Below are 25,511 nucleotides of genomic sequence, written 5' to 3' on the forward strand. Positions count from 1 at the left end.
AATATCACTTTTTCTTTGAAAAAGAGTGTGTCTATTTTCCCCCTTCTTAAGAATCTAAGCTTTTCTACTGGAAAAATGCAGGCTTCAGAGCTGCAATGCATTGTTCCCTGTACATCACCCTAAGTGTCATTTATTGGCTACAGTGAATGCAAAGATAGTTTTAACTTTACATAGCTGGACTCAGTCCATAGCTGGACTTCAGTCACAGCTGGAGTCAGTGGGTGACTCCTTCATTCACTTCTACCCAGACTTTTCTTCCACTTGGCTATCTGTAAGCACTGCTTTCTACCCTATTTTACTTCCAACAGTTGTACTATGGAAACACTTGTAACATACTGCCAAAACATCTTTACTGGTTCATGATGCCAAATTCCTTCAAATTTTCAACTTTTCTCTTTCCTATTGCAGCAGAAAGCAACTCAGATTACATGCTGTTTCTCTCCCTGTCTCAGTCTTAAGCCTTATTTGATTCACTGGACATAGTAATAACATTTCCATGGAATTTGAGGATTTGTATGGGAACTCAAAAACACAGGGATTACTAGCAAGAGCTATTCTGCAAGTTGTAACTACCTTTGGATGAGAGACACCAGGGTTCCCTTAGGCAATGCAACATGCTGTCAGAGTCTGTGTTACAGAGAAATGCAAGTTTAAGCACTGTATTTTACTGTGGTATATATTATGGCCATGATAGGTAGACAGTCCAAAGCTACCATTATTCCTGCATCTGGTATTGCTTAGGCAACTTGTGACAGCTGCTGTGGACACCCAAAATGTTCAGTATCAAAAACTTACCTTGAGTTTTCACTGGATCAGATATTTGGCTCGGGTCGCTCAGCCCGTATGCATTAGCTGCTCTCACAAGGAAGAGATAAATTGCATTAGGTTTTAGCCCTTTAACTGCAAAACTCTCAGTTTTCACATTTTCAGCTACAGTTTGCCAGCTGCTCCCTGATGCATGGCTAAGGATAAAACACACAACAGCAGGTTAGCATGTGATTCTTTAGCAACACATTACATGTAAAGATAGAGACAGCAATATCACACGAGACTCACACACCTGAAGGCCTCAATTATGTAAGAGGTTGGTGTTGCACCTGAATTCAAATTTGGTTGCCATGACAATGTTACTGTGTTTCTGCTGACATCTGTAACCTCAGGCTTTGATGGAGCACTAGGAATCAAGTTTGGGTCAGTGGGTCTTGGTGGCTGCACTGGGACTCCGAACTCTGACAAAAGGAGAGAGAAACGCTGAGTATGGACATGAAACACCTGTAAGCTAAATGCTGTTCACATCTGCACTGGCAATTAATGACAGAGTCAGATAGCTTCTACATTTCAATTCCTGCTTTTCCTTCATGTATTTTCTCCTGATGGAGTTACCTTGGACCTCTATGAAGGCGCTCCACGTGGCTTCGCCACTCGGGGTTGAGGCAATGCAGGTGTAGCGGCCAGTGTCGCCCAGCTGAATGGGAGAGGAGAAGAATAAATATTTGAAACAATCAGGCACTCAGTGGGCTAGAAAAGCAATTACAGCTCTCTGCGTTCCCCCATGAATATGGATAAAGGTATTAGCCTGCAAAAACTTTGCAGCAGAAACTCCTTCCATTAGGAGCTACAATTTCGACAAAGCAAAAATGGGTGTTTATTTCTGAGCAGTCACAAAAGAATCAGAAATGCAGATTCTAATTTAATGTTAACTATTCTGTAATGAGCAAACTGAAGGCTGTTTCCTGCAGCATTTATTCCTTACTCTGCAGAGGTCCTAACAACTAAATTGAGAAGGAACCTGCATGACAAGACCCCATACAACTGTCAGCCTTGTACATCAATAATGCCCAGGGATTCATCAGGACTGGAGCAGTGGAGAACATGTCATCCTTAAAGCAAAGCTTAAATATTGTACAGGGTACATATGAGGCTCCCTCTGTTAGTATAAATTTCACTCTACAGCAGACCCAAAAAAGAATCTCCATATGCTATCCTCATCCAGCTCTCTGTGTTGGATTATTTGTCCATATGTGACTTAATCACATTTCAAAAGTGTTTCTTTTTTATTTCCCCAAAAAAGAAATGTTATCCTCCTCAGGTCCCAGCCTCAGCAGATGAACTGAACGGAAGTGATCAAAAATCAGAGGTTCAAGCTCTAAACCAGTCTAACTCATAACTGGCAGCAGGGCAACTCTAGGGAATATGGTAAATTGATGTATTCAGGCTAATAAAAAAAAAAAATTACTTCACTTCAAACCACAGAAAAGATAGCAGAGAATATCTAGTATGCTACAACTTCACATCTTAGAACATTTTCAAGTGTGCAATGCATGACCAGCAGCAGTACTGGCCAGGTACTATAAGTCCCTGAGGAAGTCAGGCATTTGTCAGGTTAACCATTTTAAGCTATGTTACACTGATGAGTGAGCATGTTTAAACACTAAAAGCTCTTATGAAAAAGCTGTGTATGTGATTCCATTACTGAATATGCTAAACAACGGTTTTCTTTACAAAAACTGGAATTAAATAGATAATTTTAATCTATTAGTGCTAAAAGCCCAAATAATACAATGATTTGTCTTACTAAAATATATTCCCCTTTATGTTTTAAGTGCCAAATAATTCCCTTAATTAATACCTCTTAGGAGCAGTTTTCGTTATGAAAATAATGTGCCCTAGGCAGGTGTTAAGCATAAAGACTGTATTACCTGAAAATAAGAAGTATCAAATATTTTAGTTCATTTATGTAACCTTTCATTAATTCTAAACATAGGGTTTACTACATCACAAATGCCTGGAGGTGAAAGCACAAAATGAAACAAAGCAAGAAAACGCATTTGCCAGTTCAGGCTACCTTGGCGTATCTGATCTGCAGCGCTCCTGTCTCCAGCTGCTTGATGCGAGAGTCTTGGGTGGAAATGAGGATGCCATCCTTTTTCCAGAGGATGGTGGGCATTAAGGTGCCTGTGGCCACACAGTTCAGCACCAGAGTGCCATCCACAGCCACGGTCTGGTTCACAGGACCCTGCCGGATGACAGGGGGCGGCCGGTCCGCGATCACTGCCAGGACAGACAACGGGAGAGACATCTCTGCAACTGGAAGCAATTTTCTAATCATCTAAGCAACAGCAGTTGCTGGAGGCTTTGAAACAAACTAAAAATAATTAAACAAGTAATTAAAGTTGGAGGCATGCATTATTCAGGGCAGGGTGCATTATAACGATGCACAGCTAGGGATGTTTAAAATGATACACAACACAATATTTTCAGAACAGAGAAAGGATTGCATATTACACACTGCTATCCTCCAGGCATTCTCCAAGTCCAATGCCTTTATGAAGTGATAATGGAAAAAGAAAGGACTTCCCAGATTCTTTGGCAAGGCAGAGATTTCACCTTCTCCATCTTTCACCACTGCCAGGCCTGTGTAATACAGTGTAAATACTTCCAGCATTTAAAGACAGAGAAAAAGGAGGTAGGCAAACAGAGGGTAACCTCACAAACACTTACTGCTTAAATAACGATTTTTTATGTGCCACCAACTCATCTTGGTGCTGTGTCATAATTGTGAGATGCCCACCAGTAGGGTAAAGCTAACACAAATGGATAGAACCCTTTTGGAAAGTTCCTAAAGAAAGTTCCTTCTTCCATGAAATATTTTTCCAGTAGTTTCTGACTTTTATGAGGACTTCAGAGCCACAAAGAAAACTCTACAATCCCATTGTCAGTGTCAATTTTAATGCATCTTTCACACCATGGAAATTGAGTGCTATTGATGGGTCATTTAATTATACTGCACAGAAAAATATAAATCAGTCTCAGTATAAACTGAAAAAAAAAGAATGGTAGTATTCCATTATGCAGAAAAGAAGTAAAAGTTATCTTGCTGCATTTTGGGGGACTTGCTTTAGCCATAATTTTAAATGTCATAAATCTGTTCAGCAGTGGCATGGGGCTCACGTAACTTAAAAACTGGTTTGGTAGCTGAAATATAAACCTGAAGTTCTGATAATTTGTGAACATTAGATATTTCTAAATTACTTTTCATAACAACAGACAGGATGTTAGCACTGGTTTTTTGGTTAAATTCCAACTCCCATCATTTCATTTGCATGTTCAAATGACACTCTGTTTTCAACTGCTTTATTTATCCTTTGGTTCTTGTCCCAACCTGTTGCCACACACTTTAAGGCCTTTAAAATCCTTCTCTGCAGAGACAGACAAAATAAGCCTACTTATAATTTGCAAGTGACTTTGACAAGTTTGTAAAGAGCTTTGCAGTTGGCAAAGGTAAGGAGTTGACTGATCTGTGCTTTATAGGAGAAATCTAATGACACTGAAATTCATGGCTGATTTAAGTCCATTGAAGTTGATGGCGACTCCTCCTACCTTTAGGAAAACCATTCATAAAGTCATTCTAATACCTTTACAAATATTCAGCATATTCTGCCTCCACTTTCACAGAAGTACCAAAAACTGTCCCAAGAAATTATAATAAAGCATCTACTCATCAGATCAATACAGAGAATATAGCAAAGAAAATGCATTTAAAATTATTATTTCCGAGTTCAGATGGCATAGGTCATTAGCAGAAAACTGTTGTAAATGTATTTCTCACCCTGCCATGGCCTTCTTCTCAGTGAGAAAAAATGGGAAAAAGAGGATTAGGAAATCCTCTGGCTCCTCACGAATTACAATTTGCAAGGAGCCAGAAGGGATGTAGCCCTATTCCTCCTATGTCAATCCAGGAGGAGGAGGAGATAAATAAACAATTTTATACTACAGGTTCACTGCATGTTTCTAGTTCTTTATTATTTCTATGTTTTCTATAGGACAAAGGGCTATTTTATGGAAGCTTCTCAGACAACATTCTGCTCAAATGCTCTGTCTTTTCCTCTGTAAATGCTAATATTAGTATTTTCCCCATGTATCTCTGCTGTTAAAAATAAGAAGTATTTCTGATAATTGGCAAACTGGCCTCACATTACTGCTTGTAGCTATGCTCCCTGTAGCTTTCTCATCTTGTATTTCTTCCTAACTACTCCTAAAAAGGGATGTATAATTTCTGTTATTCTGCTGATCTCCATACAGGTTGATATTTTTTTTATCTTCCTAGCTACAACACAGTATTAAGAAACAGGGGAAAAAAACAGGTAAATGAAGGGCTAAGCAAATGGTTACGCAATAAAAGGGATAAAGAACCAAGCAGCAAGCAATCTGAAAGAAAACTGAATCAAGTGGGAGAAGTTAAAAGAGTCAGATAAAAATTAACAGATCTGACAAAAATCCATACACTGAATATATTCACCAAGAACAAAATGGAAATATAGAGTTACACATCATCCAGAATTGTAAGCCCCTGACAGAGATGGCCAAACCAGGATTTTTATGTTCAAAGAAACATGCGATCCACATTTATGCAAAACAGATTTCAAAGTAGTGTCACATCACCGCACTGATGTCTTCAAACAAAAATAAAAAAACTTGGAAACGATAAAATGAATCTATGATTACCATCTGTAACTTCCAAGTAGGCTTTTGTTATGATACTTCCTGCAACATTTAAAGTCTGGCAGATGTAGTACCCCACATCAGATCTCTGGACATTGGTGATGGTGAGGTCTCCAGTCTGGGAAACTGAAAATCTGCTGGATGACTGAGGGGGCTGGTATGAGAACAGCAGGTTCTGAAATATATACAGGAAAAAAAATGGGGATAAAATAGGTTATATAAATTCAAATATCAATATGCATAACTTTAATACAGCTAAGCAAATTATTTTTTTTTCATATTATACAGAAAACATTCTGCTCCTAATGTCTTAAGCTTGTCTATACCACAATGTTCATAGCTTCAGTAGGATTTTTTTAATGGTAAAATAGGCGCAGATGTGCACATAGAATTGTGTAAGACTTTTGAGATTGCTCTAACACCTTCTAAGATCGATACTGGGCTTCGCACCAAGTGCAACAGAGTCTAGTGAAGATGTGAAATGTACAGATACCACAATGGTGCAAGCAACTGTGGTGAACCTCAGTAATTTGCTTCAATGTTCTTCTTTAGAACTTGCTCCAGGGCATTCGTTTGCTTTCATTTAAATGCAGATGGTGGTTTACTTATCTGTATTTTAACATTTGCCTTCCTAAAAATGGAGCAGTTTTAAAAAAAAGAGATGCTCTGTAGGTCTTTCTGAATAGAGTGTTTGTATTTTATGAAAAGTTGTTTAATACTGAATTAAATCCTATACCTATTCAGATAGTTTGGGTACGAAGTACATAGCGTTCACCAAAAATCAGCTGGGGGTTGAATTTCTACCTCTGGCTGAACAACTTGTGAATAAGAATACTTGAGGATCACAGATGGTATATTTATCTCTTTTTCCTGGCTAACTGTATTTTGCATTTCCAAAAATTGCACAAAGGAATGGGACACAACATTCTTCAGTACTAGCAAACCCTATCCTCAACCTCCTCTTTAATTTCTCTCAATCATCACACGTGGTCACTACTCAGCTGAGTCAAAAATGAGTGGAAAAAAAAAGATGTACTAGACAGCATGTGGCTAAATAAATAAAATAAAATAAAAAAGTAGCTAAATAAAATAAAAACATAATATTACTGCTATATATACACCACTGAAGATTATAATCTAAATTTGGTCAGCAGTCTAGCTGTACGGAGGTATTCAGACAAAAATGTTGCAAATGGAGTAAAGAAGCCCATCTCCAAGCGTTCTCAATTTCTCTGCCCTATTGTTTTGTAACACAAAGAACCCTGTCATATACTCTTGCACCATTCATTCCTTCATTCACAGGAAAACCAGAATCCCATATTCCTTCTTTCCTTCCAATAAAGAATACTTTGTGTCACATACCTCCTTCAAAAGATGACTGAAAGAAAACTGCAATTCTCTTGCTGCGCTATATTGTGTTTCACCCACTAGCTTTCAAGATCCTTTACAAAGAAGATGAAAATAATTTTCCCTCCCATTCAAATAAGGAACTTGGGAGAAAAAGTGACCTATTCAGGTATGGTCTGTCAGTCAGCTGATGGAGTTGGAAAGCAGTTCTCCTCAGCCCAGAACCAGAGTCCTACCCATGCAGTGATGCAGATCAATGCAGCCAATAGTTTAGTTTGCCAGAAACTCAAAAACACATGGCAAACTAACAGCTGCACCATAAACCCAGAGCCAAACTTTCTGAAAATCTGGGATTGTTTGGGAGTTTGACCAAATTTCAGTGTAAGTCATCTCTCCATTTCCATTTCTCCCTGTTAGGTGAAATAGATTATCAGAGTAGTGAAATATGGAATGTTTCTAGTTGATTCACAGATTTATTTTGAGAAAAGATTTATTAATGGAGAAAACAGTAAAACATAGATGTTGTCTAGTAAGACTGACATCACCTAGCATGCACATGCCTCAGAAGCAAAGAACAGGTATCCAGCATCTCCAAGCTCTAGACTTGTTTACCACATTTTTAAAACAATAATTAAAATACTTTTCTGCCACATGAAATAATTTCTGGGAGAAGCTGCCAGGAAGGAGGACGGAGAGGCTGTTTCACCTGGCTCCCCTCTCTCCTCCAGAAGATGGCTGGCTGAGGGTTCCCCGTCGCCTCACACTGGAACGTCACTGTCCTCCCCAGCGCAGCCACCTGGTCTCGGGGCTTTACAACAAACTGTGGAGGCTCTGAAAGGAAAACACCAACAATAAATCAATCACACTGCCACCAGCTGATTTGAAAGAGCAATTTGCCTCCTGAGTTTTAATGCCATAAACCAGAACAGTTAAGCTTCTTTAATAAGGAGAGGCAGCACAAAGACACATCGGTCTCCAACAGCCACAGCTTCAGCATCACTCAGATCATCTTTTCTGTCTGGACGTCCCAATTAAAACTCTGACTCTGCAACACATGCTTTTAGTGCTTACCCAGGGTACAAGGAAATGAGTCCCACCAGCTTGATGAGACAACTTGCAGAGCAACAGTCACCAATACAAACAAATCTGCAGCAATTTGGTTTTTAAAGGAGGAATGGGGCTGCAAGCCAGAATGGAGAAATCTTTGAGGGACGACTGGCCCAGAGGTCACACTTTGTTAAGGGCTGCAAGACACACTGCTGAGTAACCAAGAATTCAGGCTTACACACAGAAAACTCATCATCTCTGATTTAGGAAAGCTGAAGAGAGAAAAAGCCCTTAAGTGCTTATATAAGAGACTACTGATGTAGTCATGATCTCAAAAAAACTTGAAGTCAAAAGCCCAAGAAATACTATTCAAATTATAACCACTTAAAATCTCCAGTTCAAACACACTGAGAAGGAATGATTTTAAAGGAACAGCAGAGCTAAATGTCTTCCTCATTTACATATGCAAGAGCATGTTCAAACAAAATATATATGCTAATGAAGGCAAATTTGAAACATCTGCTCAGCCTAACATTATAAATATTGCCAGCATTGTTTGATTTATACTGACTTCAACAACCCCTTCATCCAGTAGTAAGTAGAATGTCAAAAAATCATGTCAGTCTCATAAAAAAAAATCAGCATAGATGGCATTGGTGATGCTAGCACAGAAAAAAATCTAGCATGTTCTATAGGCTGTTAACTCTTGCTTCTTGAAAAATGTGCATTAAAGCCCATTTATTTATTAATTTCCATTTTTTCTGATCATCTGCCTAAAACTAATTATGCTCTTCCCCTTCTTTGGATTGAGAATAAAGGGGATGTTTTGTATCTGATTTTAAGAAATCCAATTATTTTGATATTCATTTCCTTTTCTTCCCTTGCAAGCATTGATGTTTTCACAAGATTTTCCTTGTAAAACAGTGCAAAATATGTAATTCAAAGATGTGTTTGGTAAACATCAAGTGGTAGTGGCTCTATCTAGAATAAATTCAATAACACTTAAGACCTTTTTTTTAAAAAAAATGCTTTCAGTGTTCCTATGGGCCAATTCTTGCAGTTATCTGTTCCCCCTGCCTTGTGTCTACTCCCTGGTGTGCTCATATCAGAATATTTTCTTCCTACGCCCCTCCTGCTTTGAGAGGAATTTTTGAAGCATAACACTATTGTCTATATTTGGATGCAAATGCTACCTTTCCTAGCATTTCCTTAGATAAGAAACTATGCAAAGCAAGGCTAAGATCGACCCACTGTAATTAGCTGACTTCAAAACATTTAGCTCTGAAACGTCCAACCGGTACCTTGGAAGAAGGTGTGGGAAGACTTTGACATGACAGCAGGTTTAATTTGGGAAGGAGGGAGAACTGGCTGGGGGTTGTGAGGCATGGAGGGGGAAAAATGGAGATGAGGGTGAAGCACCTTTGTTATGCTGCTAGATTCTAGTAACGAGAATAAATTTAGCATACAGTTAAAGGTAGGGCTTGGCAGGCTCTGTCCTAGCCTCTGACACAATGCCACGCAATGTGGAACTGAGGGTTTCTAAACCCTGTGCTAGTGCAGAGGATTTATGGGTTTTCAGGTTTTGCTGGACTCAAGGACAGGTACAACTATAAAGAAAATAAAATGGTTCTGACCACTGCAGAATGGTTCTGACCACCAGAATCACCACTGTGATTATAGTACCACTGGGTGGTTGTGATTGTAGTACCTCAAGATGATCATTCAGGGACTATTAACACAAAAAAGGAAGGGGAATTTAGTCTTATAGGCAGCCATGGTAGAATTTATAAAAAGGCACATATTTCTCTAAGTATTATTCTAAATATGTATTTTGTATGGATACTAGTCTAAAAGTATATGCATATTGCCCATACATTTTATTCTATTGCCCATATTATTCTAATCTAATGCCCATATTATTCTAAATCTATTGCAATTAGGGTAAATGATAAAAATCTTATTAGCTTCAATGTTAGAAGAATTAAACAGTGTTATGTGAAACTATTATTAAATTCCATTCTGTGTTTACTGTACTGAAAGCTTTTTCACTGCGGTTTTTTTAGTATAATTTAGTTTTTTGTCACACCTTGGGTCACATACATGCGGTATGTAATGATGAGACTGTAAAAGATGCCAAAATAATAAATCCCTGTAAGAAAATATCAACTTCTATCCTAGAAACCTTTTAAGCAAACACAGTTTTTTAGCACACTTTTAAGTTCAAGCCATGCAGTCACTGAAGAAAGGAGACATTAGGATTTGACTCGTCACATCATATAAAAACAGACAGAAAATTTGCAACCCATTACCTTTCTCTTTGCCATTAAGTTACCCATACTTCATGCAGAATTTATTCTGTTCCAAGTGTCTTGCCAATAACAAGTGAAAGGTGGGAGCTGAGTGGTTGGAGGACATGGAAGGGGATGGATGGGAAGGGGAGGAGAACTTCCCGTCACAGTGACACGATGACTAGAAGATGGCCAATAAAATTTCAACTTACCAGACACAACTAAAAACAAAAACAAAACAAAAAGAAAACATGGAATAAATAAAATTGAAACAGACATGAAAACAAAGCAAAGAATAAAGCAAATTAAAAAAAACAGAAAATGGATCCTTGGTAAGCACCTTAGAAAGCAAACACATATTCTGATATATGAAAAATAGGTTTATAATGTTGAACGACATTTTTATATTTTGATTTTTAAACAGCAGTCTCTATCACATACTGAAAAGTAGGTGGTACAGGAAAATGGGTAAAAGACTGAAATACTGGCCAGGCAGTCTGGCTTCTACTCCAAGCCTTTCTGATGAACTGATGTGTACCTTGAGTAGATTTTGTCCCACATTATTATTATTCATTTGCATCAAGATTTTTCCATGGCAAAATTAACTTAAAAACTCCAGTAATATCAATCTGCAACATTGCTGAAATGGAGCAGTAACATTTACAGCCTTTCTAAAGCATCCAAACATTTACAAATGGAATATATTTTTCTGAAACTAACATCTGTTAAAAAAGAAAGTTTTTTAAAAAAAATGAATAATATGCAAAGGCATTCAGGCAACACAAAATCTCTTTAGTATAGGATTGCTGAGTCAAGGTCATAAGGCTCACTAATAAACTGTAAATGCAAACTATACCACAATTAAAACAAGTTTGAAAAGATTCTTAACTCTGCTCTTTGTCCCCAAAATCAGAATTTCATTAAAATATTCAAAACAAAACATTTATTACAAAACGTTAGATTTTTCAATGGAAATGATCAGGGGTACATTATCAAATATTAAATTATCCTTCAACCATAGTTCAAAATTTTCATAAACTTTGAAATGGCTCAGATCCTGGCAAGGTAACTTTGCTTATAAAGGAAAGGCATGTTAGAAATTATTCCAACTTCATATCAGTGATGGAAGGAACAGATTGAAAATATAAAAAAAAAGCAGAAGTAATGCATTTTGAAAATATACACAGATACTGACCAAAAAGAAGAAAAAAAGTTAATTAAAAAAAGGTTAATTGGTGATAATTACAGTAAAGGTTCAAAAATATACAATATTTTAAATGCTTGCTATACTTTGGTCTTATCACTTGATGCTGAGAGTAAACCAGCTCTTGCTCATCAAGGGCACACTTTCATATTGAGTAGCTAAGCACCCCCAATTCACCTCCTCTGATAAACACATGCAGGAAACCAATAATATCCACTTTGCCAACATTCATTAGGCATGAGGAATCCTGGCCTCCTGTTCTAATAAATACAGAGGACTCCAGGTGTATTACAAAAAAAAAGCAGAAAGAGAATCAGATAGAATATTGGAATGTGGAACGTGTTGAAGACAAGAACCTGCAACTGCATATGCCAGACCCAGATCAACCAGATTTGAGTTTTATAAGAGACTTTTTTTTTTAAGGAAATAATCTCAAAGAGAGGAAGTTTAAAATATAATTTTAGAAAGATTTGAGTTTTAAAGAACTATTCTGGATGTGCACTAGCCTTCTTTAAATGGTATTTCTCAAAAGAAAAAATTAGTGTGCATTACTCTGCTAAGATTATCTGTAAGTCTACAATTCCTAACAGGAATGGCCAAGAAATGCTACACATGAATTCCTGAGAGAAATCTGCTCTTCCCCAGGATTCAGCTCCCAGATACTCCTGTTTATGTGTAAGTCTGTATTTCCCAGTAATCGTTGCTTTTCAACTGAAAAGCTCTTTACTAAGCTTGCAATCTGACGTGCCCTGGAATTAGAAATGATTCTCCACAAAACACCACTCATTGTACATGAAACATCCTGATAAGAGACTTAAAGGAATGAAATTCTTGCACAGAGAAAGCAAATCTAAATTTATTTTTTTTTCATTTGTTGAGTAGTGCCAAGAAGAGGAAAGTTCAGCCTTCTCAGTAGCAATGCAGAGCTGCTCAAGTCCTCTACTGTAAAATGCCTAACAGGGTGCTCAATTATATTTCCACAAATTAAATTAACTTCTAAGTGCTGAATTCCCCTTTTCTTTTTATTAGACATTTCTTACTGTAGGTCAAAAATAATCCTGTCAAGCAAATATATTTTTGCCCACCTGTGAAAACAGAGGGGGACACTGATACATGAAAATAAATCCCTGTAGAAACAGGGCATCACATTGGTTGCAAATCTGTGGAAAGGGCAAAGGGTGAAGTTTCATAGAAAAAATTTGAACAATTCTGTCAGAAGGATATCATGTGGTTTAAAAGAACAACAATAATAGCAACATCTACAACAAAGACCACATTCTTAGTTTGATTTGCAGCCTATTGATATCTAAGGTTACTAAAACTGAGAGGCAAATAGTTTTTCCTCTATTATAGCACATTTTATTTGACACCACTTTCAATTATAAAGTAAATTAATTTTCCCTGTGTTAATCATGGCTTTTCACATGGCAATTAGGTGGAATAACCTGTTTGTAAAGGCAGGAAGTTAGCATGTAAAACCGCAACTACCAAAGGAATAATATTTTTGCCTTTCATATAATTTCCTTGACATGCAAGGCTTTTCATGGAAGACGTGTCCAGTTGCTGAACAAAAACCAAAAGAAAAGTGGTTTCCAGTCTAGTGACGTGATCTTTTAATGCCTTATTCTTTCCAGCAATCCTATCAAGCTCACTGGGACTATTGGTATCATTAAATCCACTCACAGCGGCAGGAATTTGCAGTTTTAGGACTTAAACTACAGCCCAGTACAGTTGCCAGATGTTAATGGAGCAACTATTACATTTGACAGATGCAGTTTTGTAGGTTCACATGATAATCAGGTTGGAAGCAACCTCAGAGGTCTCCATTCCAGCCTCCTGCCCAAGAGGGTCAGCTACAGGGTCAGCCAGGGCTTGATCCAGTCAGGGCCTGAAAAATTGCAAGGGATAACAATGCACAGACTCTGGCAGCCCACTCTGCTGCTTGGCAGGGGAGAAATGCCTTCTCATGTCCAGCCTCAATCTGCCTTGTTTCAACTTAAATCCATCCCATCTTGTGCTCCCTCCATGCACTGCTGGGATGAGCCTGCGTCTGTCTCACCCTGGGGTCTCATATGAGATCTCAACATGCTGTATGCAGTACTTACATCTCAAAAAACCACATTTTGTGCCTCATTTTGTAGCTCTCCTCACAGAGGAGAAGGCAAATGTTGATCTAGTGTTTCTCTAGAACCCACTGGTTTCCTCATATTTAAAATAAAATATTACAGCGTCGCATCCATTTTTTAGTCTGCCATTAGGCAAGTTAAAAGCCTCAAGTACACCACTCTTGATAGCTTGGTAGCAATTATCTATCTCAAAAGGAGTAAAATTATAGACGTTTTAATTTATGTACACTAATAAGATGCTTTTGATATCGTGAGATCCAAGGTGGTACTTAACTACTAAAGAGTATTTTGTTCAGCGTGTTTAATACTCATTAATTACTGTTCTCACTATACTATTTACAAATATCTTCCAGGTGCTTGGAAGATATCCTGTTATTTAACTGCCACAAGTTGAACAATTTTGATTGAAGCTCAATGTGTTTCACTTTTGATTATTTAAAAAAAATCTTCAAGTCTTCAAGGACTGCTGGACACTAACAGAAGTTATAATAAAATAAGCAAGAAAGTACAACTCTAGACCAGAGAAATTAAACAATCCAAATTTCCAGATCAATAATTACACACAACAATCAAGCTCATATCCAATCTTCAGCTTCTGTATAAATAACTGGCTAATTATGACTAATCTAGACATTGGCAGTCACAATGAAATTCAGATTCCTTTCAAGTAATTTTGTGATACATCAATCCCAGTTCAAGTGAAATATATCAGAGATGGCATGTGCCTGTAGGAATGAAGTGGTGGGAGATGGGACAGGAGTATGAGCAGAAGTGCTGGAGTAGACAGTGGAGTGAGAAGCTGGAATTTCCATTGGGACTGGCCGAGTCCAGAGTAGACAGTGAGAGGGGTGAAACTGCAGAGCTAACAACAGAGATAGCACAGAGATTGCTGTGTTACCTGTCAGGGAGCTGAAACTCAGCTGTTTGTCATCTTCATGTGAAATAAATGGGTGAGAAACCCACAGTTTATGACCTCTATCTGAAATGTGTGGGTACAGAAAAGTTGGGTACTACAGTCACATGTAGAGGAAATGTAAGAGTCTGATGATGTTTAGCAAACTGGTCAAACTCTGACTTTTCACACTTTAAAAAACATAAACAAGAAATCCTGAATAATTCCAAACAAAAACTCTGCAAAAAGCTGCCAACATCTTCTATTCAAAAATGTGTTTAATTTCTAATCCTGATAAACTCTGAAAACTAAAGAAACACTTTCAATGCTCAAATATCTGAATGAGGACCATTGAATACCTCCCTGCAACATGACCACCAGATATTTATGTTGGTGTTTTGCAAAAACTATTATTAAGGGAGATAGTTTAAGACAATGTGCCATGTTCCACTTCCTATCTGGTGATTTGTAGGCTATTTGTTCTTATCAAAGCAATCTGAAACTCTCAATATCCTTGATATGCACATCTCTCTGCAGTCATTTGTGGGAAGTATCACTTTCTAAAGAGAAATAAACAAAAGCCTGAATCTCTTGTCCTGAAAAAGATATAAATGCTGCCATTCATCTGCCTCCTGGCTTCAGCCTGTGAAAAATCCAGGAACACAACACCAGGTACAGTACAAAAGAACTGGGATATATCACTTTTCATCCTCCCTGGGCTCTCTATTTTCAGCTGTCACTCCTTGAGGTATAAATACATATCCACACAATTCACAGTTTTTCCCAGATTTTCTGCTGAAGTTCCCATTCTTGTGGGACCAGCCTGGGCCACCCTTGCTCGCTGTGAATGCTTTCACAGTGCCTGGTCCCAGAGCAGCAAGTTTGACACAGAGCAGCACAAATGTCTGAGCAAAGTCTCGCAGGCTGGCGCCAAGCGCGCCGCAGCCACGGGGCTGAGGTAAAATGTTTACATGAGATTTTTGATGTCTCCAATCAAAAGTGATGACTTGCAACTCCAAACCCCCAGCAAGGGAGTGATGGTGGTTTATTGTATTTATGATGAGTGGAAAAATTGTGCTTTATATTGCTGCTGATTTGTCAGAGAAGCGCTTAAGTTTAAAGGAACAAGTGACTACAGAAATTTCAAATTTACCAAACCCGAAAAGATAAAAATTTGATTGGAAACAAAAAAAAAGATATTAATTATTTCCTATAATTGTAATGTGAAGAATGAAATTAGAACAGAAACAAGTGACTTACTAGAGTTGGAAAAATAGTTCTGATCTTAAGAACACCTTTAGAATTAGTGAAACCCGTAAGAATGCTTCAGTTTCACAGAGAAAAGTAAACATGGGGAAAATCACAGTATCAATTAGGTGTTGCTTTCCTCAAAATACTTTCAAAGAGTTTTGCAGTTTTTTTAAAATTTATATTTATTTATTTTTATTTACAATTAATTCACATTCCCTCTTCTGCCTGAAGACTGAAAACCAGTCAGGGTGCCCTGGTTTTGGCTGGGACAAAGTTATTTTTTCTTCTTAGTAGCTGGTGCAGTGCTGAGTTTTGGATTCAGTATGAGAATAATGTTGATAACACACGGATGTTTTGGTTGTTGCTGAGCAGTGCTTATCCCATGTCAAGGGCTTCTCATGCTCTGCCAAGTGAGGAGGCAAGAAGCTGTCAGGGATCATAGCTGGGACAGCTGACCTGAACTGGCCAAAGGGATGTTGTAGGTTATAAAATATACTGCTCAGAATTTAAACTAGTGATAACTGGGAGATGCTGATCACTTTCAGGGGAAAGTTGGCTGTCCTTCAGCAGGTGGTGAGCAATTGTACTGTGCATCACTTGTTCTCTTGGATTTTATTTTTTTTCTCTCTCTTCATTACTATTACTGGTTTTGTTATAATTAGTATTATTAGCAAATTTTACTCTGTTTCAATTATTAAAGTGTTCTTGTCTCAATGCACAGGTTTCTAGGTTTTGTTTGCTTGTTTGCTTGCTATTCTTTTTTCTGATTCTTCTCCCCATCCCATTTGGTGGAGAGGCATTGACGGGCTGTGTGGTACTGTGGTCAGCTGGGGTTAAACCACAGCACGTGCTGGGCAGACAGAGAAATGGGCTGCTGGAGTTTATGCCCTGCACAAGAAGTGCCACTCTCAGGGTACTGAGGGGCTGCCACCTGCACTTGTCACTGTGCACTTCCTGCAGAAGCCTCAAGACAGCTGCAGTCTGGAAAATGATGGTGTTCACATCATCCTGACACTGCCTCTGACCATGCAGGGCAGGATATATGCTCCCATTCCCAGCACATGGCACATGCCTGGCAGGCTGGATTTAGCCTGTGCCTCTGGGCTGGAAACATAAAGAAAGGAAAAGTTCTGGCGCCTCTGTGCACTCAGGAGAGCTCCAGGGGAAGTGGTCTGAGCAGGAAAAAAGGCACGTGTCACTCCTTGGTGCTGACAGGACAGACAGAGCCTTGGAAATGTCAGTGCTTCTGGAGCTGCTGCACATACCAGGCACAGAGACAGGCCAGAGTAAGGCTTTGGAACACCCCTAACACGGATGTCATAACACAGGCAGCCTGGAAACCTGGAAACTCAACATCACCAACTCCAGAATCAATTCTAGAGGTGAGCTTCGAGCACCATGGATTCAAAATCAATGATTCTCCTTCCTGCAGCAAGCACGAGTGCGCCTTCTCCCAGCTTGGCAGTGGGAGCAACAAGCAATTTGTTTTGAGAGCTTGTTGTTTTCCCTATTGGCACTAAACCTTCTTCCTGTCTTTGGTGGTTTAAACTCCACCCTCTGCTGACAGACACCTCCACAAGATCTGTGCACTAACCAAACCTCCTGCTTGGGTGCTATTCATTTCAAGAGTAAACAAATGGCATTAATTCCTCATGGATTTCTGGCCATTCTGACATTTAGTTTAAGCTGAGAGGTGTTTCTTTCCTCAACTCTGATTCAAAAGGCTGAACAGTAAAATCAGGCTCTGTTTCAGCTGTGTATCAGTTGTGTAATTATATTAAGTTTTATTTTAAGAAGGTAATGAATTTTCCCTTTAAAAAATCAAGATGAAAAGGGCTACAGAATTGTCCATGTTTCTCTGTATGTGTGAGGAACCCACTACAAAAATTTGTGGGTGAAATGTACTCATATGAGACCTTTTGCTTTGCAACTGATACTAGGAAAAAATTGAGATAGATCAGAATCTGTCCTCCTGCAGGATTCAATGAAGATTTCTAAGGTAAAAAACCAAAAATGTGGAAACAGGCCTCACAATGCATTTTTAAAGGTAGCACTTCTCTGGTTAATACATGTAGTACACAGTTTAAAATGTGTATAAATCCTGTAGTCATTGCTTTGAGGTGACAAAGAGAAATCTGAAAAATGGAAGGTAGAAGACAGAGAGGGAGAGAGGGGGATTTAAGATTTTCCAGAAGTTCCTCTCCCAGTCTATCTTCCCCCTTCCTTGCTCTGGATCCTCTTAAATCCACACTATAAACCAAACACAATTTAGAGAGCACTCTTATGGCGAGTCTAAATCCATCTATTTAAAAACTAGAGTAATGTGGCACACTGTGAAGTCCTGTTTCCCAGGCTTCTCTTTTCAGAGAAGAGAAGTTGTCTTCCCCCATGTTTTAAATGAACTGAGGTAATTTTAGGCACTGCTGCAATCTAAGTAGTTGTGGCTACAAATATTTATACTAAAGCCTTTTAAAAGAGTGAAAAAGGATGAATTTAAAATAAACTGTGCAGAAGTACAAAAAGATTATGATAGATAGATACTATTTGAAGAATTCTTAGGAGCTTCCTACTGCATTTTTCGACTTACAGTTGAAGATAGTAGAACTGAAAAGGAAACTGAGTGGGATTTTTTTTCCCCAGCTGTTTATGATAGCACAGAGTGCTTCTTGGAAAGGAGAGCTTGAAATCCATAGCAACCTTCTTGTAACAAGTTAAAGCTATTTGTGAGAAGTGGCCAAGGCCCATGATCAACGGATAGCAACACACACTAAAAATGGAAGGACAATAAATCTCTGCAGTGCACTAACTTGTGATCATTAAAAAATGTTGGTTTGGGCATGCAGCACTCAGTGAGGAATACTCTCAAGTGAAATGTATTATTTCAAAAGAAACCTGGATTTCTTCTCCTGGGGATGCTATACCCCCCACATAGATACAACCAAATCTACACTAACATCCCAACTTACGTTTCAATAATGTTAACAGGAAGCTAACTGTGCCATATTAACAAAATTTAATTATAGGCAGCAAAAATTACAATGTGTAAGCATTCTATGCAAGCCAGGCTATCCACCACGCACCAAGAATTTTTACTGTCATCGAGGCAGAAATGGGAACAAGATGCTTTAGGAAATAAAGATGATCTGCAAAAATAAAATAAAACTAAAAATTTCAGGGATGCTTAGCCTGATTTTCATACAGTCCTCTGTCAAAAGATGACAATGCTACCAAAAGTTGCTGGTAGTCTGGAAGGGCCATCAGACTTTGCTGGTGGATGACTGGACAAAATCAGAGCTCTCAGCTCCCTGCTCTGTACTGAGACCCAATGTGTGACCTTAACTGTGTCAAAAGAGAGAGCAGCTCTTTAATATGAGGAGGTGCAAGTCCTAAGTGGGCTCTCACAGGCCAGAGAGAGACAAAAAAAGAGAATCCCTTCCAGTCCTGTGTTTGGAGAGCAGCGAGCATTTATGAGAACTAAACAAGAAACCTCATCCATCCAGATGAGGACTTTGTTTTTGTTTCTCTGTCCTGTCATCCTATTTCATACTTAGAGGGGTAAAAAAAAAGTCATCCCAAACTTTGGGAATTAGTCTGTGGTCACAGGACAAGAGAAGCATGCAAATATCTCCTGCAGAAAATGATAATTTATATATAACATTTCAGCCTGAACAAGGAATTTTTTTTCTTATACTGGAAGATTCTGATCCTGAGCCTACAAGGCAATCAAGTCTACATATAAAGACAGAAAAAATCTTTATTACTAGTTCTTGAGTGTTATTCAGCACCTAGCAACAAAGTATTTTAGTATTCAAACAAAACACAACTCATAGTACAAATGATACTCAAAACAGCTTATCAAAATTATTTGAATGCACTGTTATTCAGCAGTTTTAAATTCCTTGAGACCAATTCAGAAATTACTGATGCAAGTAAACTAACAAAAGTAAGGGGCTGTACTGCATCACTGTATTATTCACAGGTTATGAACTAGGCAAAAATAAAGTGTGTATTTCCTTTTTACAGATGCTCAGCATAATTTAACAAAGCTGATGTTTATTTCAGAATGGATGTATAGCAGAAGTACTGTTTGCTGAACAACCAATTAAAATTATTATTCCCTGCACTCTGATTTATTAATTAACCCAAATATCTTCAGATTATACAACTTGTAGTAAAATTCTACTTTGTCTATTCCAAAGAAAGAATTATTGAAATGTTATCTTTAGAACAGCAGGTCACACTAAGTCTGCAGCAGTGAAACCTGATACAAAACCAATCGCTTTTTCCACAGCCATGGGATTTAGGAAATTTCAGGCACTAGAAAAGAGCCTTCAGATTTTCTTTACTACTTTTTTTTTTAATTGAGTGCTGAAGTACACTACACAAACCTACTTGCTTCAATTCTCGCACTGAGTGATTAAAATGCACAAATTTTGAGAAATATACAGTAAATAAACCCCTTTCAGCAGTAAAAAGCCTCTGGCTTCAACTTATTTCTGTAATAACGTTTCTCCAAATTATTTGGATGCCTGTTTACATGCTTAAAAACATCTGTCTCAAATCCTTGTTTCAAAGTACCCAACTGGAGGAAGGAATCTCAAAAGTTTTTATGTGTTATTCTCCTGTAAAATATTGTTGTCACTGTTGTGAGATTCTATGTAAAAAATCAAACCAAACCAAACCAGACCAGACCAAACCAAGCCAAAATCCATTTAGCACTTAAAAACCATGGAAGCAGTTATTCATTAAAATACTTAGAGATTGCTTCTTTTATGCACATTTTAGAAATGCTTCAGGAATCTTAGTGTTCATCAGTTGCATCAGTAAGACAAGAACCTTCAGGGCTCTAATCTCCTCTTCAGACATTTTTCTCATTTCCTGCTGATTAACTTTTAAGATTTCTATTCTTTCACCAGAAATTGGTGGCAGTCAAACTCCTCAGATCCTTGATAGAAATCTGACATGCTATCAGAGTTTACTACAGTCATTAAGGGGGAAATGGGCTCTTTAAGCTATGGAAATCACAGGAGATGGTCTCCTTCCTTCATCCTGCCAAAAGTTTACTAATTAAAAAAATCCTGAAGTTCATTGGACAATCATTATTCTTCCTTCCCTTTTCAAGGGACTGGAGGCAGAATATTGCATCAAAACAGTTCTTTCAAAGGAAGAAATACGGATTTAAAGAGAGAACATGAAGACAAGTTCAGACCTAAATCCAATCCCAGTTTTAAAATTCCAGTCGTTAAATTCAGCCCTGAGACTGTGAAGGGTTCACTACAATGCATATTAATTGCTGTACAGCAATTGCTCAACAGCATTGCTGCAATCCCATAAAATTCTGAATTTTGTCTTTGTTTTTTTAATGCTTAATACATTTACACTTACAGCCAACTTATAATGTGTACCAGCAGCCTGACACAGTGGAAACATTTATATGGTATCAGACAGATGAAAGAGCAAATCCTATTCCTTTATATTCCGGGTGGTATCTGCAGCCCTTTCCAGAAACCTTATCAAATAAATGTCTTTCACTGTGTGCCTTGAAGCTACCTTGCACAAAGAGGAGGTGGAAGGAGGAGGAAATTCCAGGCCTGAAGCATGTGCCACCTTTTCAGATTAAAATTCCTTGTCAGTTGACTGTACAGCAAAATCACAGCCAGGAGTCACTTATCAGAAGTTCCACTCTCTATCTACCTTGCAGACAAGCTCTGTTAACCCTAAAATTAAAGACATCACAATCTAAAAAGGCTTGGTAATCAGAGATTGCCACTGTAAAATATGAACTGGCCGCTACAATTTCCATAGGAATTCTTCTTTTTCTCGGCCAAACAGATAACGCTGAATGTGCTTAGTGCCTTTGAATGGCAAAATTTACATTTTACAGTTCAGTCACTGCTGCAGCAGGTTTAGGTGTCGTTTTATATTGCACACTCCTCCAGAGCCACTGCTTGAATAGGGAGAGCTAAGAAGAACTCAAAAGATTCCTGTTCAAGGACAAGATTCCAATCTGCTGCTGACTGGCCAGTCACCCACAGCCAGTACTGTTATTCTCCTGAAGTCCTGAAGCCAGCTGAGCCAGCTGAGCTGCTGAGTGTCACCCACACTGCCACTGCTGAGATGGTTCCTGGCCAGCTGCAGAGCAGGGCTGCCACTGGAGCCCTGCCTTACACTGGTGTGTTTCAGAGAGAACAGCTCATTGCACCAGAAATTACAGACTTATTGCAAAATTAGATGTCAGACAAGCCAAATTAAGTACCGCGAATGGGAGCAAAGCAAATGGAAGTAGGTGAAAATATGTAAAACTTTTGGTTCTTAGATGTGCTTGAGAGCATTTTCATGGTTAAATGTAGGATTTTCAGATTCTTGAAGATACCCTACTTCCATTTACATTAACGGTAAAACTAATTTTCTCTTAGTACTGAAGTATGCATTTTTGGTAATTTTCTGTGTCTTAGGAACATTGTTTTCAATGATATACGTAGTAATGAAATATATAATATTTTCTACAGTCCTGCTTTGAGGCTAAAACTAAGCAAGTCATGTAATAGAAACCTACAGACAACATGAAATGCATCTTGCATATATATCAAATACAATATAATATAAATACAATAAATACATCCAGCTTGCTTAGTGCTAGAGCAAGAGAAAAGTCCACTGGTTCCAGTGGTGCCATTTTTTGGGCAATTTTTTCCTTTTCTGAAGTATACCAGCTACTTGGTGAAATATAAAGTGTTGGCAAAATATAATGTATTGTACTCTGGGCTGCTTCCTGGCATTATGTATTGACTGAGGTATTTATTTAATAATTAATCATCTCCTGAATGAAATGCTTCCACATGTGTTCAGCAATGTCTCTGGATGCCTTGCAGATGCAGCACACATTGCTGCAAAATGAAAACAGAGGGTAGAGAACTCTCCAATTTTAGGTGTACGGAAACAAAATCAGGATTACATTTCCTTAACTATTTAATTTTCCAAGGAGACAATAAGATAACTTGACGGCTGTAGGGATGGAAATGCTTCTAAGCTGCAGGAGTAAAACTCTAAAGGAAGAGTTCAAACTTCACTACGTCAGTACAGAACTCCAAATTTGGTTTATGAATATGGCTGAAGTCACAGTAAAAATACAACATCTGTATGTAGAAAATGCTTATGGTCCCCAAAGTTAGGAGCCTGTACAGAGGAAAACAGTGACTCCAACAACCAGCATCTGTGACGCCAGTGCCATGAGCAGGAAGAACATAAAAATGGAAATTATGTTCCCTCCCCTCTCTTGTATTTTCTACAGCTAACAGTTTATTACAGAGAGAGAGAGGGAGAGCTGAACTATCAGAGCTGACAGTTCCTATTGCAGGGACACGGCCTGGGCTGGCTCCCAGCTCAGAGGCAGTGCTGGGGCTGTGCTTGCGCAGCATTCCCAAGCATTCCCAAAACAGGGAGCCCTGCAGGGCATGCATCAGGCAGGAGGCAGAGCTGAGCAGGAGGAAAGGGTCCTGTGGGATCCAGGGCAGCTCCCTGTGAGACCAGGATAGCTGCTCACCACCTCCCATCCACACCTCCGTATCTCAATTGCCCTGGTGCTGCACGCTCCACCTTTGAGTGCCCCAGATAACCCTCCACAGGAGACAGGCACTGGGCTCAGCCATGGTGTGAGTGGAAATGATGAGTAGAGAAAAAGATAAAACCTTTCCTTAGTGCTGCCAAGCCTGAGGCCCTGAAGAGCACTGCTTGCAGCCCTGCCACGTTCCACTCCCTGCCACAGCCCCTCCGTGCAGACACTTGACTGTAGCCATGATATCTTCTGAAAAATCCCTTCCTTAGGATTTTTCCTCCTGAGAAGCTGAGAGGCCTCAGGAACAAAATGTAGACAATGATCATCTGCTGCTGTGGAATGCAACAGGTGCATCTGTGATTGGTCTCATGTGCTTGTTTCTAATTAATGGCCAATCACAGTCAGCTGGCTCGGACTCTCTGTCCGACACACAAGCATTTTTTATGATTCCTTCTTTTTCTATTCTTAGCCAGCCTTCTAATGAAATCCTTTCTTCTATTCTTTTAGTATAGTTTTAACATAATATATATAATAAAATAATAAATCAAGCCTTCTGAAACATGGAGTCAGATCCTTGTCTCTTCCCTCATCCTAAGACCCCTGTGAACACGGTCACAATTGACAGACAGACACTGTCCCTTTCCTGACATGGACACACATCTTGGGTCACACTGACAGCTCTCATGTTCCTCCTCTGGCACAGAGTCTGGCACAGGAATACCACAGCCTGTTGCTGAGATACTGAAGAGGAAAAAACCCAAACCAAATCTCACAAATAACCCAAACCCACTCAAACCCACGCCAAGCCCCCTCCTTGCCCTTTGCTGAATTTAACGTGCCTGCACAGTGGCAGCTGTGATGTCTGAAGCTGTGATTGGCAGTGCAGTCCTCTGTTTACAAATAGGCAACAAAAATAACTCAATTTGGCACTGCAGAACACACATTTACTAAACTCTACGGTCAATAGATCATGTGATGATAACCAAAAGTGCAGAAAAGAGATGCTAGTTGCATTCCTTGAATCACCCAGAAAAAAACCCCATAAAAATCAAAAAAAAGCAATGAATCAACCAAAAAAATTCATAGAGCTGTGTGTCCACAGTCAGAGAAATCTTATTTTAGTACTGGAACAAGATCAGTCCACTTTTCTAGATATAGCATAGTCAAAAAGCCGAGCCTTTAAGAAAAAAAACAAATGTGTTTTAACAAGGCAAGAGGAGAGGAGGGAAAAAGAGAAGGCAGAAAAAGGAGGAAAAATGTGAAAAAATCTGAATGGAAAATTCATTTGCTAGAGGAGTCATTTTTTCCCTCCCATAAACTTGGTCTCTTGGATACACTAATAAATGGATTTTGATCATAATTTATTTCATTACCAACTACAAATTGTCCCTGCACATTACAGTTTCTCACATCAATCCCTCCTATGAAGACATTAGTGCAGACAAATGGCTCAGGAGGTAATCCATTCACACTGGGAAACAAATTATCCCATAACAATATCCTCAGAGCAAAGCTGCCACACTGTAAATATCTACTGCGTAATACAAACACTTAAAAATTGGCATCTTGATGAATCAGGACTTAGGCTGTGATCTTGTTCTTTAAAAATACCAGTTTATTATCAAAAGGATCTCACTCAATTTCTAACATCTACATACTTAAGCCATTTTATATCTTTTAGCATCATTAAGCTAAATGGGATTTCAAGTATGTTTTTGTTTATTATTTTGAAGAGGAATATGAAAGATTAGGGCTACCAAGAGTTTATTTCCAGAAATGTAACTGCTCAACCAGTCATTAAAACAAATTTTCTTAATAGTAACATTTTACAGTAGTAACAGTTGATTTAAGAGGTGATCTTCAGAACAAATTATTATTTAAGAAATAATTCAGTCTTTTTCCTTTGGATAAAGGAAAAGAACTTGTGTGCTTACTGCTCACAAGTTTATCCTTTATTCTCCAACACTGAGCATGAGAGCTGGTTGTTTTACAAACATAAGGTATGAGTTTTGATGTATAAACATCATGGTGACGAACAAAACAGAACATCTCAAAATTCTTGGTTTTATGAGATTTTCAACGAAAGAATTCAATACTTTCCTAACAGAGGGACACCAAATGTTTCTGGTGGAAAAAAGGAGAGCAGGTTCAGGGCAAGACCTTTCCTGTTACAGTAAATGTGTCAAACTAGGGGCCTGTTACCAAATAAAATACTTTTAAGCCTATACTTCCCCAGAACTCCATAATGACTAATTCCCACTGAACAGAGAAAAGGACAGAAGGACCATCAGCGCCCAGA

At 38.5% G+C, this 25,511-nt stretch overlaps 1 protein-coding gene across 8 annotated transcripts in view; it reads right to left on the bottom strand.

Moving 5' to 3' along the window:
• ROBO1 (roundabout guidance receptor 1) overlaps positions 1-25,511 on the bottom strand; it is a 682,144-nt gene that overhangs the window by 56,468 nt on the left and 600,165 nt on the right. For all 8 annotated transcript variants that reach the window (XM_064726906.1, XM_064726875.1, XM_064726883.1 and 5 more), the window contains 6 exons: positions 7,556-7,680; positions 5,506-5,677; positions 2,846-3,051; positions 1,384-1,465; positions 1,061-1,229; positions 796-962 (listed from right to left, as the gene is read on the bottom strand). In XM_064726906.1, the coding sequence (XP_064582976.1) occupies positions 796-962; positions 1,061-1,229; positions 1,384-1,465; positions 2,846-3,051; positions 5,506-5,677; positions 7,556-7,680 (921 nt within the window). The remainder of the gene's footprint in view (positions 1-795; positions 963-1,060; positions 1,230-1,383; positions 1,466-2,845; positions 3,052-5,505; positions 5,678-7,555; positions 7,681-25,511) is intronic.

Source organism: Zonotrichia leucophrys, chromosome 1 (assembly GCF_028769735.1).
Source record: "Zonotrichia leucophrys gambelii isolate GWCS_2022_RI chromosome 1, RI_Zleu_2.0, whole genome shotgun sequence".
Taxonomy (NCBI): Eukaryota; Metazoa; Chordata; class Aves; order Passeriformes; family Passerellidae; genus Zonotrichia; species Zonotrichia leucophrys.